Source organism: Notamacropus eugenii, chromosome 3 (assembly GCF_028372415.1).
Source record: "Notamacropus eugenii isolate mMacEug1 chromosome 3, mMacEug1.pri_v2, whole genome shotgun sequence".
In the NCBI taxonomy this organism is placed as follows: Eukaryota; Metazoa; Chordata; class Mammalia; order Diprotodontia; family Macropodidae; genus Notamacropus; species Notamacropus eugenii.
Window position 1 is genome coordinate 379,587,495 of NC_092874.1, and position 20,431 is coordinate 379,607,925.

The 20,431-nt window shown below is 41.5% G+C and overlaps 1 protein-coding gene across 3 annotated transcripts in view; it reads left to right on the forward strand.

Annotated features, from left to right (window-relative positions):
• Positions 1 to 20,431, forward strand: part of LOC140497074 (ATP-sensitive inward rectifier potassium channel 12) — a 131,200-nt gene that overhangs the window by 92,755 nt on the left and 18,014 nt on the right. The window contains exon 1 of one of the 3 annotated variants that reach the window (XM_072597621.1): positions 15,427 to 20,115. The exons of the other annotated variants lie outside the window; for them this stretch is intronic. Within the exon in view, the coding sequence (XP_072453722.1) occupies positions 19,875 to 20,115 (241 nt within the window). The 5' untranslated portion in view covers positions 15,427 to 19,874. Of the gene's footprint in view, positions 1 to 15,426; positions 20,116 to 20,431 lie in introns of those variants that run through there. 3 annotated transcript variants of the gene reach the window in all.

The window sequence follows — 20,431 nt, forward strand, 5'->3', positions numbered from 1 at the left end:
GCTCAAGGCCCACTTTCTCCAGCAAGCCTCCAGATATTCCATCTCATGCTGAGCCTTTATTTTTCTATCCGTATGTCCCATTGGACATTCTTGGTTTAACATCTAACTTTTTATGTGATGTGTATTCTCCTCCCAAGTGGCCTCAGTCAGCCAACAAGCATTCATTAAGCACTTACTGTGTGCCAGACACTGTGCTAAGCACTAGGAGTACAAAGAAAAGCAAAAATGGTCCTTGAAACCTCAAAGAACTCTTTCTAATGAGCATGCAGGCAACTGTGTACAGATATGTACAGAGTAAAGGGGTGGTAACCTCAGAGGGAAATCAATGGAGAGGGATGTTTGCAAAATAGAAAGGGCTCCTGCAGAAGGTGAGACTTGAGCTTAGTCTTAAAGCAAGCCTGAAGGCAGATGGAAGGAGAGAAAACATTGCAGGCATGGGGAATAGCCAATGCAAAGGCAGGGCATTGGGAAATAGAGGGTCCTGTTCAAAGAATAGCAGGGAAGCCCGTGAATGAATGTAAAGTTGACTTTGGAATGAATCATCATATATCATAAGAGACCTCAAAGATCATTTAATCCAACTTCCTTAACTGTGTTGCTGATTTTGAATTGTATCTGACTGTTCATGAGGGTTTTCTTGGCCAAGAAACTGGAGTGGTTTGCCATTTCCTTCTCCAGCTCATGTTACAGATGAGGAAACTCAGGCATACAGGGTGAAGTGACTTGCCCAGGGTCACACAGCCAGTAAGTATCTGAATTCAGGAAGAGCAATCTTCCTCACTCCAGGCTGGGCACTCTATCCACTGTACCATGTAGTTTCCCCTTCCTTTAATTTAGAGAGGAGAAAACTAAAAGTCAATCAATCAGCAAGCATTTATGAAACGTGTACTATGTGCCAGGCACTGTGATAAGCAGAGAGGGGAAGGGACTGACTCAAGGTAATGGCAAAAGTAGAACTAGAACCCAAGTTTCCTGATACCCTCTCACCACTCCCATGCCAGGGCTCTTTTCATTATACTTGCAGTTAGCTTTCTATGGCCTGACACCAGTGGGGGCTCATTTTAATGAGACCATGATCATGTTGGAAATGGTATGTTTTATATCAAACATTAGAAGAAGGGGAAAGATGCAAAACCTCAGAACTGGTATTCTGGGAGAGTTTCATCTACAAACAGACGCCAATTCCTCCCCATGACCATCATCATGCTATGCCCTCAGTACCAGGCCCTTGAGTCAAGGTTACAGACATTTAATTGGTCCTGGAAATAAGTACAACGTAAGTCCAAACAGCAGTATCAATAGTAATACCTTAGTCTTTTATATCTGTAGGGCACCTTTAACTTTCCAATGCACTTTCATATCCATTATCTCTTGGCTCTTACAACCATCCTGGGATTACTATCATATCCATTAACTCATGTGTCCCATCATAACAGCCTTTTGAAAGAAGTTGGGCAGGCAAGGATTAATGTCTTCATTTTACAGAAGAGGAAACTGAGCATAGTGAAATCATTTTGTGTCCTTAGACTTACGAGATGATAATACCTCTCAGAGAAGTTAAGTGACTTGCCCAACGTCACTTAGAAAGTCAGGATCTTTTCCATAGCACAACTGGGCCTTGACTCTCTCATCAAGATCATGGTGCTAGAGGCGACTTGACTTGCCATCCCCAGGGAGTTCTTCCCTGATGCCTGGCACCATGGGAAAGAATCTGCTTAGGCTGCTCTTGGAAGAATGTTAATATGACAAGTAGAAAAACCCAGTAGGGTGTTATAAACATCAATTGCCTATGGCCACCTTTGGACAAACATCTTTGAGTTCCATTTTCCCCCGTCTGTCAACATTAATCCCTGCCTGATCTCCTTCACAGGGTTATTATGAAGAGGTGAATGAGTTAAAGCTATAAATGGTTTTGCTCACAAACATTGGACCCCCATCCAGGTGTGATTAACTATGTGTATGGAGTGCTGAGCTTGGAATCAGGAAAGCCTGAGTTTGAATCCTGCCTTAGACATTTACGAGTATGACTGGGCAAATCACTTAACCTTTCTCAGTCTCAATTTCCTCATCTGTAAACTGGTGATAATAATAGCATATACAGTGTCTTTGTGAGGATCAAAGGAGATAATGTATGTAAAAGACTTTGCAAACCTTAAAATGCTTTACAAATATTAGCTATCATTATAATTGTTATAATTTGGCCAAAACTTGCCCTAGAACCCTCCTGATTGGAGGGCCAAAGGGGCAACATTGCTGTGGCTTGAACTACTTTTTAAACACCTCAATTGCTTCAGAACATGCTGTGTTTTTTCAGCTGACTTGGCTCTGGCTGTTTCTTGTAATGCATGTCATGAGCTCTCGATTTTCCACAGGGGGCTGATTATCCACTTGGTGGAGAATCTGACAGTGGCAAGGTTTTACCCTGCCAGCCATTTCCCCCTGACTCTGGAGGAAAGAAAATTAACTAATCACTGCCATTCCCTGCCCCCCTTCAACCTTCCTGATGCCTTCTTTAACCATTATCCTGTGCCTTTAAGCCTCTTTGTGGAAGAAGAACTAGAGAAGAGGATGGAAGAGGATTCTCTAAGACTTGGAAACATGAGGAGGGCTACGCTGGGTTAGCCAGCCCCAAGCTAGCTTCTGTAGCCCAGGATCCTGACTCTGATGGAGACATACCTGTAGTGACAGGGAACTCACTATACTCCTAGATAAATTCAATATTTGAACAGTTCAAATTGTTAGGAAGTTTTTCCTTGTATTGAGCTGAAATCTGTAAGACGGTAAAATACAATGTAAGATCACTGGATTTGGAACCCAAGGCTCTGGGTTCAGATGCTGGTCCTCATGTTAGCTATGTGACTTTGAGCAAATCCCTCAGCTTTTCTAAGCCTCAGTTTTCTCATCCGTAAAATGAGGGCATTGGACTCGATGACCTCAAATGTCTCTTCCCGTTCTAAATCTATGATCTACTATTGTTCTTACTTTTTCCCTCTACAGTTAAAAAAAAGTATCACTGCCTCTTCCATGCAGTAGCCCTCCAAATGCTTGCACACATGCATTATTGTTTTAGTCTTTTTTGGTTGTGCCTGACTCTTGGTAACTCTTCTGGGTTTTTTCTTGGCAAAAATACTGGAATGGCTTGCCATTTCCTTCTCCAACTCTTTTTTATAGAAGACGCAGCTAGTAAGTATCTGAGGCAGTATTTGAATTCAGGTCTTCCTGTCTGCAGTTCCAGTGCCCTATCCACTGTACCACCTACCTGCCTTCCAACACAGCCATTGTGATACCCTAAATCATTCCTTCTCAAGGCTAAACATCCCTAGTCCCTTCAAGCAGTGCCCACGTGACATGACTTCTCATCCACTCATCCTCAGCTCAATATCCCTCCTGAAGTGTGGAGATCAGAGCAGAGCAGAATAGAGCAGAGTTCTCACCTCCTTCCTTCTGGTTGCTATTTATACTGAGCTTTATTTTTATGTTTTATTGTATTTTTATTTGGGCAGCTCCATAGGACAGTGAATAGAGCCCAGTCCCAGAGTCAGGAAGACCCAAGTTCAAATCTAGCTTCAGATATTTACTACCTGCGTGACCCTGGGCAAACTACTTAACCTTCTTTGCCTCAGTTTCCTCATATGTAAAATGAGTTGGAGAAGGAAATGGCAAAGTCAAGAAAACCCCAGATGGAGTCATAAAGGGTCTGAACATGAAAATGACTGAGCAGCAGAAAAGTATTTTTATTTTGTTAAACTTTTCCCAATTACATTTTTGGATATATTTTCGTTGATATTTTCTGTCTTACATCACCATAGTGATTCCAAATATCACTCCTCCTCCCAAAGTGCCAGAGTGCACGACAAATAGTATTTTTAGAGAGAAAAAAATATCAATACTTTGAAAAAGTCCAAAAACATAAGCAATATATGATACCTGCGGACCTTCCACCTCCACAAAGGAGTGGACTGGGGTTGTGTTATCTCTGCATTTGAGTCCTGATTGATTTTTACAATGTTTTTACATTGTCTGGGGGTGGGTATATAGTTGTTCTCTCTATTTATATTGTTATATTTACTGTGTAGATTGTTTTCTTTTGCTCTACTTACTTTACTTTGCATCAGTTCATATGAATCTTTCCCTGCTTCTCTGTGTTCGTCTCATACCTCATTTCTTAAAGCACAATAATATTTCATTAATTTGCGTACCACAGTCTGTTTAGCCATTCCCCAACTGATGGCCATTTACTTTGTTTCCAGTTCTTAGTTTTCCAATTCCAACACAAAGAGTGTTGCTGCAAATATTTTGGAGTATATGGGGACTTACTTCTTAGGTAGGACTTTATTGGGGCTCTCCGCACTGTTGACTAATCTTGATCTTGCCATCATTTTTTTTTACATACACCTACCTCACGTTACATTTGTGCCATTGATTTTTTCACTCAAGCATAGGACTTTACATTTATTCCTATTAAATTCCATCATGTTAAATTTGATCTACTCTGGCTGTCATACATGTTAGTGACAGTAAATCTAGAGCTAGAAAGGTCCTCAGTCAAAGCCCTTTCTTTGACATATGAGTAAACTGAGACTCAGGAAGTTTTTGTCACCTGAGAAAAAACACCAATGACAGCATTCAAACCTAGGTCCTTCAATTCCAACTCTTTCAGTTGTGCTACTATGCCTCCAGTCTGCCAACATCATCAACATGCTATCTGTGCATCTATTCAAGCCACTGGTAAGTATGATGAACAATACTAAGGCAAGGACAGATTCTTGGTACACTCCACTAGAGACTTCCATCCAGGCTGACCTCAATTCACTTCTCATCACTCTTTGAGTTTGGTCATTCAACTAGTTCCAAATCTACCTACCATTACTGTTTCTTAACTCACATCTCTACATCTGGTCTAAAAGGATATCATGAGATCTTTCAAATATGGTATTGAAATCTACCTCCCATCCTAAGTTAGGGCCAAACCTCTAATATACAGCTTCTCAACATGAGTTCTTAGGGATAACTGCCAAAAGCCTTAAACTCATACGTTTTAAAAATTCAGTTTAATTTTTTGTTACATTCTAAGTTAAGTTTATCCATTTTTAAGGTTATTGATTTTGACTATCGTGGATAACAAGTTTGATGCTTGTTCCTACTTCTTAGCTAGATCATCAATCAATGAATAATTAATAAGCTCCTTTTTTGAGTGCCTCCCATGTGTCCAGCTTCCTATGTTAGGTTCCCTGAAGAGAGAGCCAGAGAAGGAAAAGCCTCTACCCTACCTTTAAGTGGCTTACAGCCTAGAGGTCAGTTAATATGAATTTATTAAGCACCTACTATGTGCCAGGTGTTGTGCTAAATGCCAGAGAGACTAAGAAAGGAAAGTCTAGGCTCTCAAAGAACTGATGGTGTAATGGGGGAAACAACATGAAAGCAACCTTGTTCATACAAGCTACATACAGGATAAATTGGAAAATAGGCAATGCCCTAAAGTTAAGGAAAAACAGAAAAGGCTCCCTATAGAAGATGAGATTGTAGCTGGGATTTGAAGGAAGCCAGGAAGCAAGATGAGAAGAAAGCATTTCAGGCATGAAATACAACCAGTGGAATTACCCAGAGTCAGGACATGAAATGTCTTGTTTGAGGAATAGTAGACACCCATTGTCACTGGATTGAAGAGAAAGTAGGAGAATGTAAGGTAGAAAAAAGCAGTTATAAAATGCTTTGAACTCCAGAAAAGGGGAAAGATAAGGCTGGATACACCAGTAAATACAACTTAGGGCAGTGAGGGCCAAGTATGGATGGATACAACTCCTGGAGGAGCTAAGAAGAGGGAGCCATTGCTGTGATAATCAAGAAAAGCTTTATGAAGGAGAGGAGGATTGGGTGGAGCCTTGAAGGATGGGTGAGGCTTAGGTATGTAAAAATAAGTAGGAGTGAAGGTGAAGTGAGAAAGTACCAAGTATGTTCTTTAGAGAATAAATAGGCCAGGATAGGAGAGAAGCTGAAATCAATCTGGAATGGTAGATTGGGACCAGGTCAGGAAGGACCTTGGAAATTAATTTAATTTTAACTTTATTTTTATTTTCTTTTAATTTAATCAAACAAAGGAATGTAGACTTCACTCTGCAATAGTAAAAAGTTGATACTCCTATAGTATTTTGAGGGTTTCGAAAGATGTAACAGCTCTATATGGAAGGTCATTTAAGGTTTATTTCCCCCTTTTTACAAATGAGCAAGTTGAAGCTCAGACAGATTAGGGTTCATGTAGTTAATAAGCATCAGACAGAACTGGAACCCATTCTCCTGATTTTAAACCCAGTACTCTTGCCATGATATCATTCCTCCTCTGCATTGGTCATGGGGAGTCAGTAAAGGTGCTTGAGCAAAGGAGGAGCCCCTCCAGAATAGAGCATTAGTAAGACCACTCCAGGATGTACTGGAGGATACATAGAGATGGAGGAGCCAGTTGGGGGCTGCTCCAGCAGGGATGTGAAGGTCAGCTTCTGAAAAGAAAGATGAAAGAAGAGCTGACTGCTTCAAGAAGTAGCCAATAAGGTACACTGAACCGTGATCTGTCTTCAGAATTTTTTCGTCAAAAAAGCGCCTAACTTTTTTACATTTCATTTCCCGCTTTGTAAAAGAAACGTTATTAAAATAAACCCCAGAATTCCACTTAACTATGCACATGATGTGACCAGATCATCTTAAAATATTCTTCTTCATAGGAACTCTTATTTTGAACTCTTGGCATGATCAAAATTGAATATTACCACAACTACTTAAAAGTTTCTTTGGCATTTTTATGTCTATTAATGACTTTTTTGAATGAAATTGGTGTTTCCAACCTGTTCCAAATACCATAATAATTTCTAGGTTGTGTTTTGTTTCATTTTGGTTTTTGCAGCTCTTTTGGGTTGAGAATTATCTGTGCCATGGTCTCCTGCATTCACATGGATAATTGAGAGTTTTGTGTGAGTCACTTGCTGTATTTTAATAAGGATAAAAGCAATCAAGTTTGCACAGTGTTTTCCTGTGATAGGTAGCAAGTGTTTCCAAGAGTAGCTAGCCTGATTAGCAGTCCTGCTTCCCCAGGCCTTCAAAGTAATCAAGGCAGGCTTTATGAAAAAGTTTCCCTTTTCTGTTCACTTTGGTGGCCAAATGTGCCTATGGTAGAAACTGGTCAGTAGGTGCAGGATTCCTGCAAGAAGAGGCTGGCAGTTTATAAACTTGGAGAGAGCATGGCGTCATGGAACTTTAGTGAGATAATAAAGCAATGATGTCAAACTCAGCTAGAAATGGGGACCACTAAATGATATCCAAGGATCCTGACAGATACATTTTGACTTAGAAAACATATTAACATTATCTATGTTCTGTTCGACTTTAATTTATTTTGTTAAAGATGTCCTTTTAAATTTTTTCATTGTGATTTGTTTAGTAACATTAAAAGAAAGTTTGAACTGGTCTGTAAAAAAAGTCCTAATTACATTTTAGTCTAAAAATTTTGTGGATTATAATATGGCCTACCCTGTGTGTTGGACATCTCTGATATCAGAGATCTTTGCTATTATCCACACCAACCCCCTCATCTTAAAGAAGAGGAAACCAAAGCCAGAGGAAGGAAAGGACCTAATCAAGGTCACAGAGTGAGTTAGTGGCCCCATCTTTGGGTCTGTCCACAAGAACAAGGACTCAGAACCTTGAAAGACTCAGGTAGCTGCTCTACTGGCTAGGGTAGCTTCTTAAGCTTCTTAGCTTTTCAAGGTGAAGGTCAGGGGATATAATCACAAACAGGCCACACTTAACTGTGTACCTATTGATACAGAAATATTAGCTCTTATTATAGACTACAATCTAAAGGCTCAACTCAGTCCTCATCTCTATGAAGTCTTCCTTGACGATCATTGAGCCCACAATGATAGTCCTCTTACCTCCTCCTACTCTTGTATCCAAATTTAGTCCATACTTTCTGGATAGAGTGTACATTTTTGAGGGCAGGGAATATTTCAGGAGCTTGATGGTGCAGTGGCTAGCACACTGAGCCTGGAGTCAGGAAGACTCATTTTCCTGATTTCAAATCCAGCCTTAGACTAGGTTGTGGGACCCTGGGCAAGTCATTTCACCCTGTTTGCCTCAGTTTCCTCCTCTGTAAAATGAGCTGTAGAAAGAAATGGCAACTTCGTCCAGTATCTTTGCCAAAAAAACCACAAATGGGATCACAAAGAGGCAGAGACAACTAAAAAAGAATAATTGTTACATTTTGGTCTTTATATTCCCGCCACCTATGTGCCTGGCACATAGTAGGAGTTAAATATGTGCTTATGAATTGATTGACAGACACAAATCCCCTGACTCCTAGGCAAGTGGGTTTTTCTCTGAATCACGACACAGAGGAATAAAGGGAGGAGATAATTTGTCATGGCTGGTAGAGAGAGGACGGCATGTGACCTAATAAGTTTTTGAAAACTACCTTCAAGCAGATGGAGTTCTAGGCTCATTTGTTGTTGCTACATGATCCTCAACCAATCAGCTAACCTGTCTATATCCTCCTTCTATAATCTAGGATTAATAATGTCCAGCCCCAACCCCCTCAGAAAGATACCACCACAAGACTCAATACAACATCCTATGGCTCTCTTCTCTGAGAGAAGCACTGGATTTATCATCCAGGATGGGCAAACACTGTGTGAGTCTGAGCAAATCATTTCATCTTGCTGGGTCTCAGTTTTCTGATGCATAAAATGAGAAAATTGAACTCAAGTAGCCTCATCTGTCTCTATGATTCCCCTGTATAAAGGGTGTATGGTCATTTCTACAGCATACGAACCTGTTTCCAAGAGCAGCCTTCCCAGAGATCTTCACTTTGCAATTCCTGATCTGTGGACCTTGGTCATCACCTGCCAAGCAGCCTTCCAAAGGACAGTGGTTCCTCATTTCTTGCCAATGCTGCATCTGAAGGAAAGGGGTATGGTGGAACTAGATATACTTCTGAGGAAGGCCAGGGTTATGATTCATATAAACAAACCTTGCAAATAAATCTCTTTTCCCCACTCCCATCACCCCAAGTGTGCCAGCCCATAGCTACTTGGGTTTTTGTTTTTTAACCAAGTAAAGTTAGCCAGCCATCTTTATGGTTTGCTTGATCCACATCCATCATGGGCACGGATGGGAAAAGCCACATAAGCCAGCACTTCAGTGGTGAGAAACCTTGATATTTCAGCCATCTATCACCCAGTCTTCACTCTATCCATTCACGTCACTGTCAATGCCTGAGCAGGATAGTCCTACCTAGAATCTGATTATTTCTTAGGAGGTAGCTGAAATGCCCCAGAAAACATGGTCTAGGAAACCAACAGTGCCAGCTTTGCACCGTTTCACTGCGTGACATTGACTGGCCTTCTCTGGCCTCTATTTCCCCATCTGAAAAAATGGTGGTAATGAAGGGTGAGGGGTGGAATAAGATGAGTTCAAGGTGTTTCCCAACATTATGTATGTAGTCTATGTTATATATCCAAAGGTCTCTACACATCTGATTTTCTACATACATGGTCTGCATACATTTTCTGTTGCGTGTCCAAAGATCTCTTCCTATCTGACTTTCTACATTTGAGTTTATAAAGCATAAGTAAAAATCCTAAGATAACTGGGTTCAGATTCTGCCCCAGATTCTTGCTAGTTGTGTGACTGGGTCCAGGTCACTTAACCGCTCAGAATCTCTGTTTCCTCATATGTAAAAAGGCATGCCTCAGGGGGTGTTGTGAGAAAAGCGTTGTGTAAACTTTAAAGTGATCTAGGAATATACATTAGCATTCTGGAGTCTCTAGTCATTCCTTTAACACAGGATCATAGATTTGAAGCTGGAATGGATATTCAGTGTCATCCTGTCCAACACCTCCATTTTACGGATAAAGAAACTCAGGGTGAGAGAGATTAAGGGACCTGACCAAGCTCACACAGGAAGCAAGTAGCAGACTCAGCCCCATCGGTGGCCTTAGCTCTAATGGTCACTATGCTAAGTTCTCTTCTAGTGATGGTGTACTCTGTTCTATATTCTAAGTCCTCTTCCTGCTCCAGAATTCTAGGTTGTATATTCTAAGGTCCCATATATCACTAACTAGCATCCCATAGCCTAAGTTCCCTTCCATTTGTGGCATTCTAGGTTTTTTATTATAAAGTCGCTTTTAGCTCTAACATCTCATTTTTAAGTTTATCTTCCAGTTCTGACATTCTAGGTTCTATATTCTAGGTTACTTTTAGCTCTAACATCCTATGTTCTAAGGTCTCTTCTATTTCTGACATTCTAAGTTCAATAGGCTAAGCTCCCTTCTGGCACTAACAATCAGTGTTCTATACCAGCTCTGTCATTCTGTGTTCTAAACCCTAGAGCCCCTAACACCCCTAATATTCTAAGGCTCATCTTCTGAGGTCCTTTTGAGTGGAATAGGTTTAGTGAAGACTTCTCAGATTGTAATTCTTCTCCCAGGGGTGAGGTAAGACCTAGAGGCTCAAGGTTACAATATTTTTAGAATAGAATAGTTCCATATAAGGATATAAAACTGTGTAATGTGTTAGGGTCTCAATGATTGGACAAAACTTACATAATTCCTCGATGTCTTCATTTCAAAAGGGATTGGTTAGATTTCGTGTCTAGAATGTAAGATCATATTCTCAGCTAATGAGGATAATGGTCAGTGGGGGGAGGAGGGACTTGCGTTAGGGTCTATATAAATCACTGCCTTTTCTTTGTCTTTGGCTTTCCTACTCCAGGTGAACTGGTATAGGATTGTCCCACTTCTCGAGAATTGAATAAATAAACTTTCTGTCATCACTTTGAGAGGCCTCTGAGTAATTAATTGAAGTAGGGACCTGAGCCATCCCACACACTTTCTACAATAGCTCTGAAGTTTTAGGATGCTAAGAGAGGTAGTTAAAAACAGTATTCCTGCTGCTGCTGGGTGTGGGGCCAGGGTGGGAGAGTTAAAGATGTGTTTCCTAGGTCTTTAGGGGAGGAAATAATGATTGACAGTCTGCAAATCACTGCCTTTCATTCACATTGGAGGACAAGAGATGCTGATAAGAGGGAAACCACTGGAATTAACTGAGGTTACTTCTGGCTCCTGGGACATCCTCCCCCATCAGACTGATAACAAGGCCTTCACCGTCCCCAGTGCTATCTCAACTACCCAAGGCAACCCTGCAAACAGACACTTGTGCACTCAGCCCAAGCAGCTGGAAATAGGACCGAGGAAGCAAAGTGAAATAAATCACCATCCATCTGAAGAAGAGGATGCTGAGGGAGGAGGACCTAGCAACTGTTTCCATGTGTCCGAAGGGTTGTGAGGAGACTGACGAGCTTAAGGAGTAGTCTCATGAGATTTAGAGAAGGAAGCTGATGATAGCAACCTCTAGCATTTACATCATGTTTTACATATAGGACTGTCGTAAGGTCAGAGATGTAGACTTGTAGGGGACCCTAGAGGCCACTGAATCCAAACCAGTCTTTTTATAGATGATGAGACACACACACACACACACACACACACACACACACACACACACAGACACAGGTTGAGTGATTTGCCCACATAACACCAGCAAGTTTGGTTGTTTGGTTTTTTTACTTACTGAAATATTTATTAAGATTCAACTGTAGAACGATATACTGGGACACATATGGAGAGGTGTATGTATAAATCCATTTCTCTCCCCCCCATTCATAAATGAAATTAGATTATACAAACAGAACAGGAAGAGTGGAATAATAGGAACAGTTGGTCATGCAGCAAATCTTTTGCCTTAAAAATAGATCTCCTAGAACATTGTACACAGCCTGATAGCAACATTGTGCGATGACCCAACTTTGGTAAACTTAACTCTTCTCAGCAATTGTCTCTAAGACAATTCCAAAAGATTCATGCTGTTCTCTCTCTTTGTCTCTCTGTCTCTCTGTCTGTCTGTCTCTGTCTCTCTCTCTCTCCCTCTCTCCCTCTCTCTCTCTGTCTCTGTCTCTCTCTGTCTGTCTCTCTCTCTTTTGCTCTTTCTCATGGTTTTAACCTTTGTTTCTAAATCTTCTTTACGACATGACTAATGTGGAATTATGTTTAATATGATTATACTTGTATAGCCCATGTCAGACTGCATATCATCTTGGGGAAGAGGGAACGGAGGGAGGGGGAGAAAATTTAGAACTCAAAATCTTATAGAAGTGAATGTTGAAAAACACAAATAATTTTTTTAAAAAAATAAATCTCCTAAAAGCTCAATAGGAAGGAAATAAATGCACCATTGTGCCACTGATGCACTAAAATATAAAAATATTAGTGATATTTGCTTTAGTCCTTTTATCCTCATAAAACTCAGCACAGATACATAAGTGTCTGAGGCAGGATTTATACCTTCCTAGAGTAGCCAGCCTGCTCCACCGATTGTCACCCTAAGACATTTTGTGCCATCCCCACTTTTGTTCAAGCAATCCCTCCCCAAGGAATGCCTTCTTCCTCCTCCCCTCTGAATCCTGCCCATCCTTTGGGACCCTATTTAAGGCCTACCTCTTTCATCACTCCAAGTTTGGTACTCTCTCTGTTAGATGGCTTCTAGTCCAATCCCCACCGCAACCCCTCAGCCCCCTATCATTTTATGTGAGAGCTGAAGCCCAGAGAGGTGAAATTTAAAAAACTTTCAGGATATCCAGACTCTTTAAGGCTCTCTTGCCCCACCTTACCTTTTAAGTCTTATCTCTCTCTTTTTAACCTATTGGAATCCTCCCAGAGTGGCCAAACTGGTCCGCTCACTGTTAGCCAAAGGTACGTTGTGTTCTCCCTGTCTCCTACCCATTGCTCAAACAATTCGGAGGAATGCTCTCCTTCTTCGCCCTTCTCCCTCTCTGAATCCTACCCATCTTTCAGGATCCATATTTTCCACAAAACTCCCTCAGATCACTGCAGACTTGTGGGACTCCCTCCCTCCTCTGAGCTCACAGCATTTATGGCCTGTCCCCCTTATTTGGTAATTAAGCCTCGCACTCTCATGTGACATCTTTTTCTCATGGGCGGCCAGGTATGGGGGGAAAGTGTACTAGATTTGGAATGCAGAGACCTGAGTCAAAGGCCCACCTCTGCCACTCTGTCTAAAAACATCAGGCAAATCCTTACTTCTGGGGCATTCACTTCTACCTCTAAAGGATAAAATATAAGACCTCATCCAGTTCTCATTCTGGTAGATGTCTTGCCTTGTATAAAATACGGCTTGCCTCCACTAGATATGAGCCCCTAGTTGACAGAGATGTTGTCTTTTGTTTCTTTGTGTTGTTATCCCACAAGACCTAGCACAGAGGTGCTCCCACACCTAGCACCTAGCACACAGGTCTCCCCGTATGGAGCAGAAAGACATTGTGGTACAGAGAACACTACAGCTTGAGTCATAAGACCTGGTCACAAATCCAGCTGCTGTCACTCAGTGCATGTGTCATTTTGAGAAAGTCACTTAACCTGTTTCTTCATATGTAAAATGGGCATAATAATATTTATACATCCAACCTCACAGGGTTATAGGAAGGGGACTTCTCTGTAAACATGAAAGAAACATATAACAGTAGAGTGTGATTAGAGCAGGCATTCAATAAATATTCATGAATTGATGGCAAACCCTGTGCCTGGTGTTAGCACTGCCAGGGAAGCAAACTTAAAAAGTATTTCTCAAAGGTTATCTTGTACCTGGAAGACCTGAGTTCAAAACTGGCCTTAGACACTTAGCTGTGTGATCTTGGGCAAGTTACCTTCACGTTGTTTGCCTCAGTTTCCTCATCTGTAAAATGAGCTGGAGAAGGAAATGGTAAACCACTCTAGTATCTTTGCCAAGAAAACCCCAAATGGGCCACAAAGAGCTGGACACAACTGAACAACAACAAATTATTGTAATGTAAGGGACCCTTCAGGGCCACATTCTGGTTGGCTCTTCCTGTTATTTCTGACAGGATGCCTGGGTTTGAATTTATCAGTTCTTTATGACTTCCCTTAATGGTATATTGTCATTTGGGAAGGCAATGCTGTATCGTGTTGTTCTTGGAAGCAGGAGGAAGCAGGTTCAAGCCTACCTCTTTCCCCAGCTAGCTACATATGTAAGCACAGCCAAGTCACTTAAGGAGGCAGTGGGGTGTGGCACAAAATGAGCTTGATAAAGAATTAGAGAATTCTAGCTCTGCTACTGATTACCTGGGTAACCTTGGGCAAGCCACTTAACTCCTAAGGACCTCTGAGCTTCCTTGTGATGTCTAAATGACTCTAAGATCCCTTCAAACTCAAAGTCTGTGATTCCACGGACCTCTCTGAGCCTTAGTACTCATCTGTAAAATAGGGGCAATGATATCTGAAGGCCACATCTCACAGGATTGTTGTGAGGACCAAATGAGAGGATGTACCTAAAGCAGACTTTAAGTTATGACCCTGCCCCAGTCTATCCTCCAAGTAACTGTTAAAGGGATTGTCCTAAAGTATAGGTCTGACCATGACACTCCCTACACAATAAATTCCATCAGTTCCATATTGCTTCAATAACTGAAACATAAATTCCTCTGTTTGACATTTAAAGGTCTTTACAACCTGGCTCCAACCTACCTTTCCAATGTTATTCTCCTTTGCCTATGCTACGGTCCAACTAACCAGCCCTTACTAGTCTTCATATCCCACACTGAGTCTCCGTGCTTTGCATTGTCTGTCCCTCAGACCTGGAACTCACCCCTTCCTCATTTCCTCTTGGAATCTATTTTCTTTCAAGGCTCCACTCAAAAGCTGCTTTCTACATGAAGCCTTTCCTGATGCCCCACAGCTAGCTAGTGCCTTCCTCTTCCCAGCCTCAATTACCTTGTTTCTAGTTTGCATTTTCCTATACTATATATGCACCTCTTGTCTCCACTTTCCCCAGTTAGATTTTAAGTTCCTTGAGGGTAGGAACCATCTCTCTTTTGTCTTTACATCCCCAGTACCCAGCACAATGTCAGGCACCCAGTATTTGTTGTTCAGTCAGTTCAGTCATGTCTGACTCTTCTTGACCCCATTTGCGGTTTTCTTGGCAAAGATACTGGAGTGGTTTGCCATTTCCTTCTCCAGTTCATTTTACAGATGAGGAAACTGAGGCAAACAGGGTGAAGTGACTTACCAGGGTCACACAGCTAGGATGTGTCTGAGGCCAAATTTGAACTCAGGTGCTCCTGACTCAGGCCTGGTGCTCTATCCACCATGCCACCTAGCTGCCCCAGCACATCATATACACTGAATAAATGCTTATTGTTGATTAATTGATATATGTTATATATAATACAATGACATATATATTTTAATATAGTCCGTTACTATCCGTATCCAAAGCAGTCTCATTCTTATTCTGGGGAAGTTCGGCTGACATGTATGAGTGTGGTCCTTCACCCCATGGAAGGGGACTAGATACTGCTGTAATTTGGGCATCTAATCTCCTCTGAGATCAAAATAAGTATCTATCATTACTCTACAATGTGGAACCCAAACTTGATCCTGGTTCCAGCCCAGGTGTTTCTCAGGAAATAGCTACAACTCCCTGGCCATGCTATACCATAGAACTTCTATTTAATGACTTTCCTATCTGGGAGACTCTTTCCTGAGTCGAGTCACCTTCTCACATGTGACAACACCCACCCCACCCTTGGAGTCATATGGGGAGCCAGGTTGGGACACCTTGTTTTAATCCTTGCCCACAGGGGGGCAAGACACGCCTCAGTTCAAATACCACCGGCTCCCTCTGTCTTGTCCAAACGAAAGCCATCCCAGTCTCCGAGAAGAAAGAACTTGGGCTCACGCCTTTCTGGAGGCAGCCATCTGGTCTGAGAGGTAGTCCTCAGCTGTGGGATCGTGAGCCCCAAATGGAAATCCAGGCCCTCGAGGATAAAGGGGTGAAAGTTAAGTACAAAGTGTCCCTGCTGGGGCTGTTGACTTTCCTAAGGTTTTAGGTTAAAGTCATCCCTGTGTCCCTTGGTGTTGCTTTTGGAATTAGTTTCTTTCAACATGCTATGTTGTTTATCTATAATACATTAGAGAATTGGGGGCTATGCTTTGTGTGTTACGTGTATACATTATGTACAAATGGACTCTACAGTATCGAATGGGTGATATATGTGTGACATAATAAGCAATGGTTTATGTCAAAGGCTTATTATAGGATCTATACTTCATATAGATCTATACATAATGTCTCAAGAGGTAGCTTAGAGTAGTGGGTAGGGGTCTGATTTTGGAGTCAGAAGATCTAGGATCAAGTCTCAGCTTTGTCACTTACTAATTAGATGGCCTTGGACAAGTTACAAAACTTGGTGAGCCTCAGTTTTCTTATCTGTAAAATGGAGAGAATAATAATTTTATACCTCACAGGATTGTCATGAAGATCAAACTAGATGTACATAAGGTACTTTTTAAGCTTGTATAAATGTAAGCTAAGCTATCATTGATGTTATTTGTAATAATTATTAGTGTATTTAATTGATGTGTTATGTGTATAATACAGTATATGTGTATATATACACAGTATATATACATATATACATGTGTGTGCATGTGTACATGCATAATATACATACATAGGAGGTGTTCCTAAAGTTTTAGTGCAGCTTTAAGCCATTAAAATTCTTTGACAGGGGCAGCTAGGTGGCCCAGTGGATAAAGCACATAGATAGATAGATAGAGAGAGAGAGAGAGAGAGAGAGAGAGAGAGAGAGAGCGCTAGACAGGCAGGCAGACAACAGACAGACGGATGAATGGATGAAGAGACAGATGGATGGACAGATAAATAGAGAGATTAACACATATAATCAATAATTACACACATATGTAAACTCCCTAACACTATAAGCTGCAGAACTGGTAGCACTCTGTATTGATACAGGGGGTCCCTCATGCGGAGCTCCCTAAACTGATTAAATCACAGGTCCATCCTGACTCGCATATTATGTCATTTCTATTATGTATTCCGTATTAGGTATCAGGGACTTTCCGCTTTACCTATGTGGGAACTCCTACAGCAAATGGTCTGCACTAGACTATGCTTGAGAGTTGCCTGGTACTTAGAGAAGCTAGGACATTTGCCCACGGTCACACAATTAGTAGGTGTCAGACGCCTGCAGGATTCCAACAATGCCTTCCTGCTTTGAGTCCAGCATTCTATCCACTACACCACTCGAGGCTCATGATATGCATACGTGCACATATAGAAGTGTATACATAGTGGCTTTATGTAAGTATATGTGTGCCTACATGTGTTTATATACATATGTACGTATAAATGTATACATACACATGCATGTATAAACATACATATATGTATGTATGTCCAAGTATGTCTCCCTGAAAAGCTGCTTTATATGTATATATAATATATATCCACACACATGCAATGTATATGTGTGTGCCATTCTTTGTGACCCCATTTGGGGTTTTCTTGGCAAAGATACTGGAGCGATTTGCCATTTCCTTCTCCAACTTCTTTTATTAACGAGACAACTGAGGCAAACAGAGCTAAGTGACTTGCCCAGGGTCATGCAGGGTCTGAGGCCAGGTTGGATCTCAAGAAGATGAGTCTTGTTCTAAACCTAGTGCTCTATGCATTGTATCACCTCGCTGCCCTTTTGTATATGCAAACAGATATATATATACATATGTACGTGTATATACAGTATATTCATGTATGTGTATATTCATGTATATTCATGTATGTGTTTGTACATCCACTTGGGCCCACCTAACTATCCCTGTCAAAGAATTTTAATGGCTTAAAATTGCACTAAAACTTTGGGGATACCTCTGTATATGTATATTATGTATGTCCATATGCCTTCAGATGTATATGTATATATGTACCATATATACACATGCATTACATAAATGTGCTGGGTATGTATACACGTGTGTGTGCATATATGTGTTCATATACACACATACATATATGCTTTCTAGGGATCTATAGCAGGTATACCTTTCAACCAACCATCATCTTTGATAATCATGATGATGATAATTAATATTTTTTTCTAGTCCTAGCTCTGAAACTGTGTCATTTCCCCTCTCTCTACCTCAGTTTCCTTAACTTGTAAAATGAGGGGGTGATAGAGTGCTTCCTAAGATCCCTTCTGTCTCTCATGTTCCATGATTCTATTTCTTGTTTTCATCTCATCTTAATATACTACACTACTTTGACCGCCAGTCAAGTATGGTATTTTTATCTGCAGTGGTGGTTATTATCGATCAATCACTTTTGAAGATAGCACTGTTGTGAAACTCTGCTCTTACCCTCTGCATGGGCGTATGTATATTTGACGTGTCAGTATTTTCTTTATGATTGGTGGTTTGCCAACTGACCCACGTTTCATTTGCTGTGTCTGTCCTTGCTGTATTATATCCCTATAACCACTCATTAGCACATGCACACACTCACACACACATAAACAGAGTTTAGCTATTTTCTGTTTGTGGTTTAAAACAAATAGTAACAGCAGCGGCTGTTCTTGGGATGCTGTCCAAAAGTGGAATGGACTGCCTTGACAGATAGCATATTATTTTTCCTCATTGGAGGTCTTCAGATAAAGCCAGAACTATTTTTAGTCTGTATATACACATATTCTGAGTCTAGTGCTCTAGCCACTGTACCACCTAGATGCCCTCTGCTATATTATATAGGGGATTTTTCACGGAATGTCTGTTTGCCTTAGATGGTCTCTCAGGTACCTTCCAGCTCAGAGATTTTGTGATTCTAAGAAGCTAGGAGGTATAGGGGACACAGTCCTGGACCTCGAATCAAGATGCTTCTGGGTTCAAATCCTGCTTCAGATGTTTACAGTGTGACCCTAGGCAAATCACTTGACTTCACTGGGCCTCTGTTTTCTATATGTCAATGAGAGAGTTGGACCTGATGGCCTCTAATGGCCCTTCCAGGTCTAAATATATTATTTGGGTTCATTTTTTTTCTTTTTTTTTTCCTTTCAATTGATAGGCATTAGTTTTCTCTCTCTCCTATCCCAATCTCCACTTAAAAATTTTAAAAAAAGAAAGGAAGGAAGAAAAAATAAGAAAGAAAGAGAGAGAGTGAGAGAGGGAGGGAGGGAAGGAAGGAAGAAGGCAAAACCCTTATAACAAATGTACATAGTCAAACCCACAAATTCCCAGATTGGCCAAGTCTCATTCTATGTAGCTGGTCCATTATCGCTCGCAGGGGTCATTTCCCCCAGTTCTGCTCACAGAGGCCAAGCCAGACAGTCTATCCCTTCCTCCACACAGAAGCATAAGGCTAGAAGTGGAAGTAACTGCAGAGGCCATTTTGCCCAACTCCTTCATTTTACAAATAAAAACCCTTCAGATACTTGAAGATAAGATACTACATCTCCCCGGAATCTTCTCTTCTTCCTGCTAAAGATTCCTGGTTTCTTCAACCAGTCCTCATACGAAGACCATCTTGGTGAACATGGTAGCAGAGTTAGTCCTAGAAAAACAATTGTATTTAGTGAGCCATCGTTACATATGCTGATTGGCTGAAAGGGACACCCTTTCCCCTTGGATAAGGGCAGGGCCTCTCCCTATTGGTGAATATGTTTGTGAATATGCCCTCTGGGACATCTTTCTCCTCACTCTGTGGCTTGACCTCTAGGTTGAGGAAGGAGGTTAGAGAGAGAGGGAGGGAGGGGAGGAAGATTTCTTTCCAGTTTCCATTGTCTGTTTTTGATTGTTTGTAATTCTGTCCTGCACAGGCAGGACTGTCTGAGCCTCTTGGAGCATCCCCAACCCCAGGCATCCATCAGTGCTTAATAGCCATTGGTCCAGACTGACTGACTGGTACAAAGGAGCAGTGTCCCTGCTTTGGCCTCAGCCCTCACGATGACAAAGTGGACTTCCTTCAGGGCCACTGAACCCTCAAAACCTGCAACCCATTGGTGTTCCTTTAGGCAGAGACGGCGCCTGACCCTCCCAGTCAGTGGCTCCCTCAGTGGGGCCCCAGACATAGGTACAGGCTCTGTTTCCAGTCAACCTGTCAGGAAAACAGAGAGGAGATGGTCAGCATCCTGGCCCAGGGCCAGACGTCCTCCAGCATTAAGTGACCGTGTCCCTGCCTCCAATGGTGAGACCATAACTTTGAGCATGCAGTAAGTAGAGCTGGTATGTAAGGGAGCGCTATCAGACCGCAGTGGTTGGTCCTTCCTGCCCATGGGTTGCGGAGATGGACTATTAATTCACTTTGGCAGGAAAGCTTTAAGGAAGAAGGAGCCCCATCTGCCTGAGCTCAATGAACCAATTAATCAACAAGTATCTATTAAATGGTTACTACGTTAGACACTGTGCTTGGTAACAGTCGCTACCCTCAGGGAGCTAACATTTATCCAGAAGGGAGGAGACACACACACACACACACACACACACACACACACACACAATCT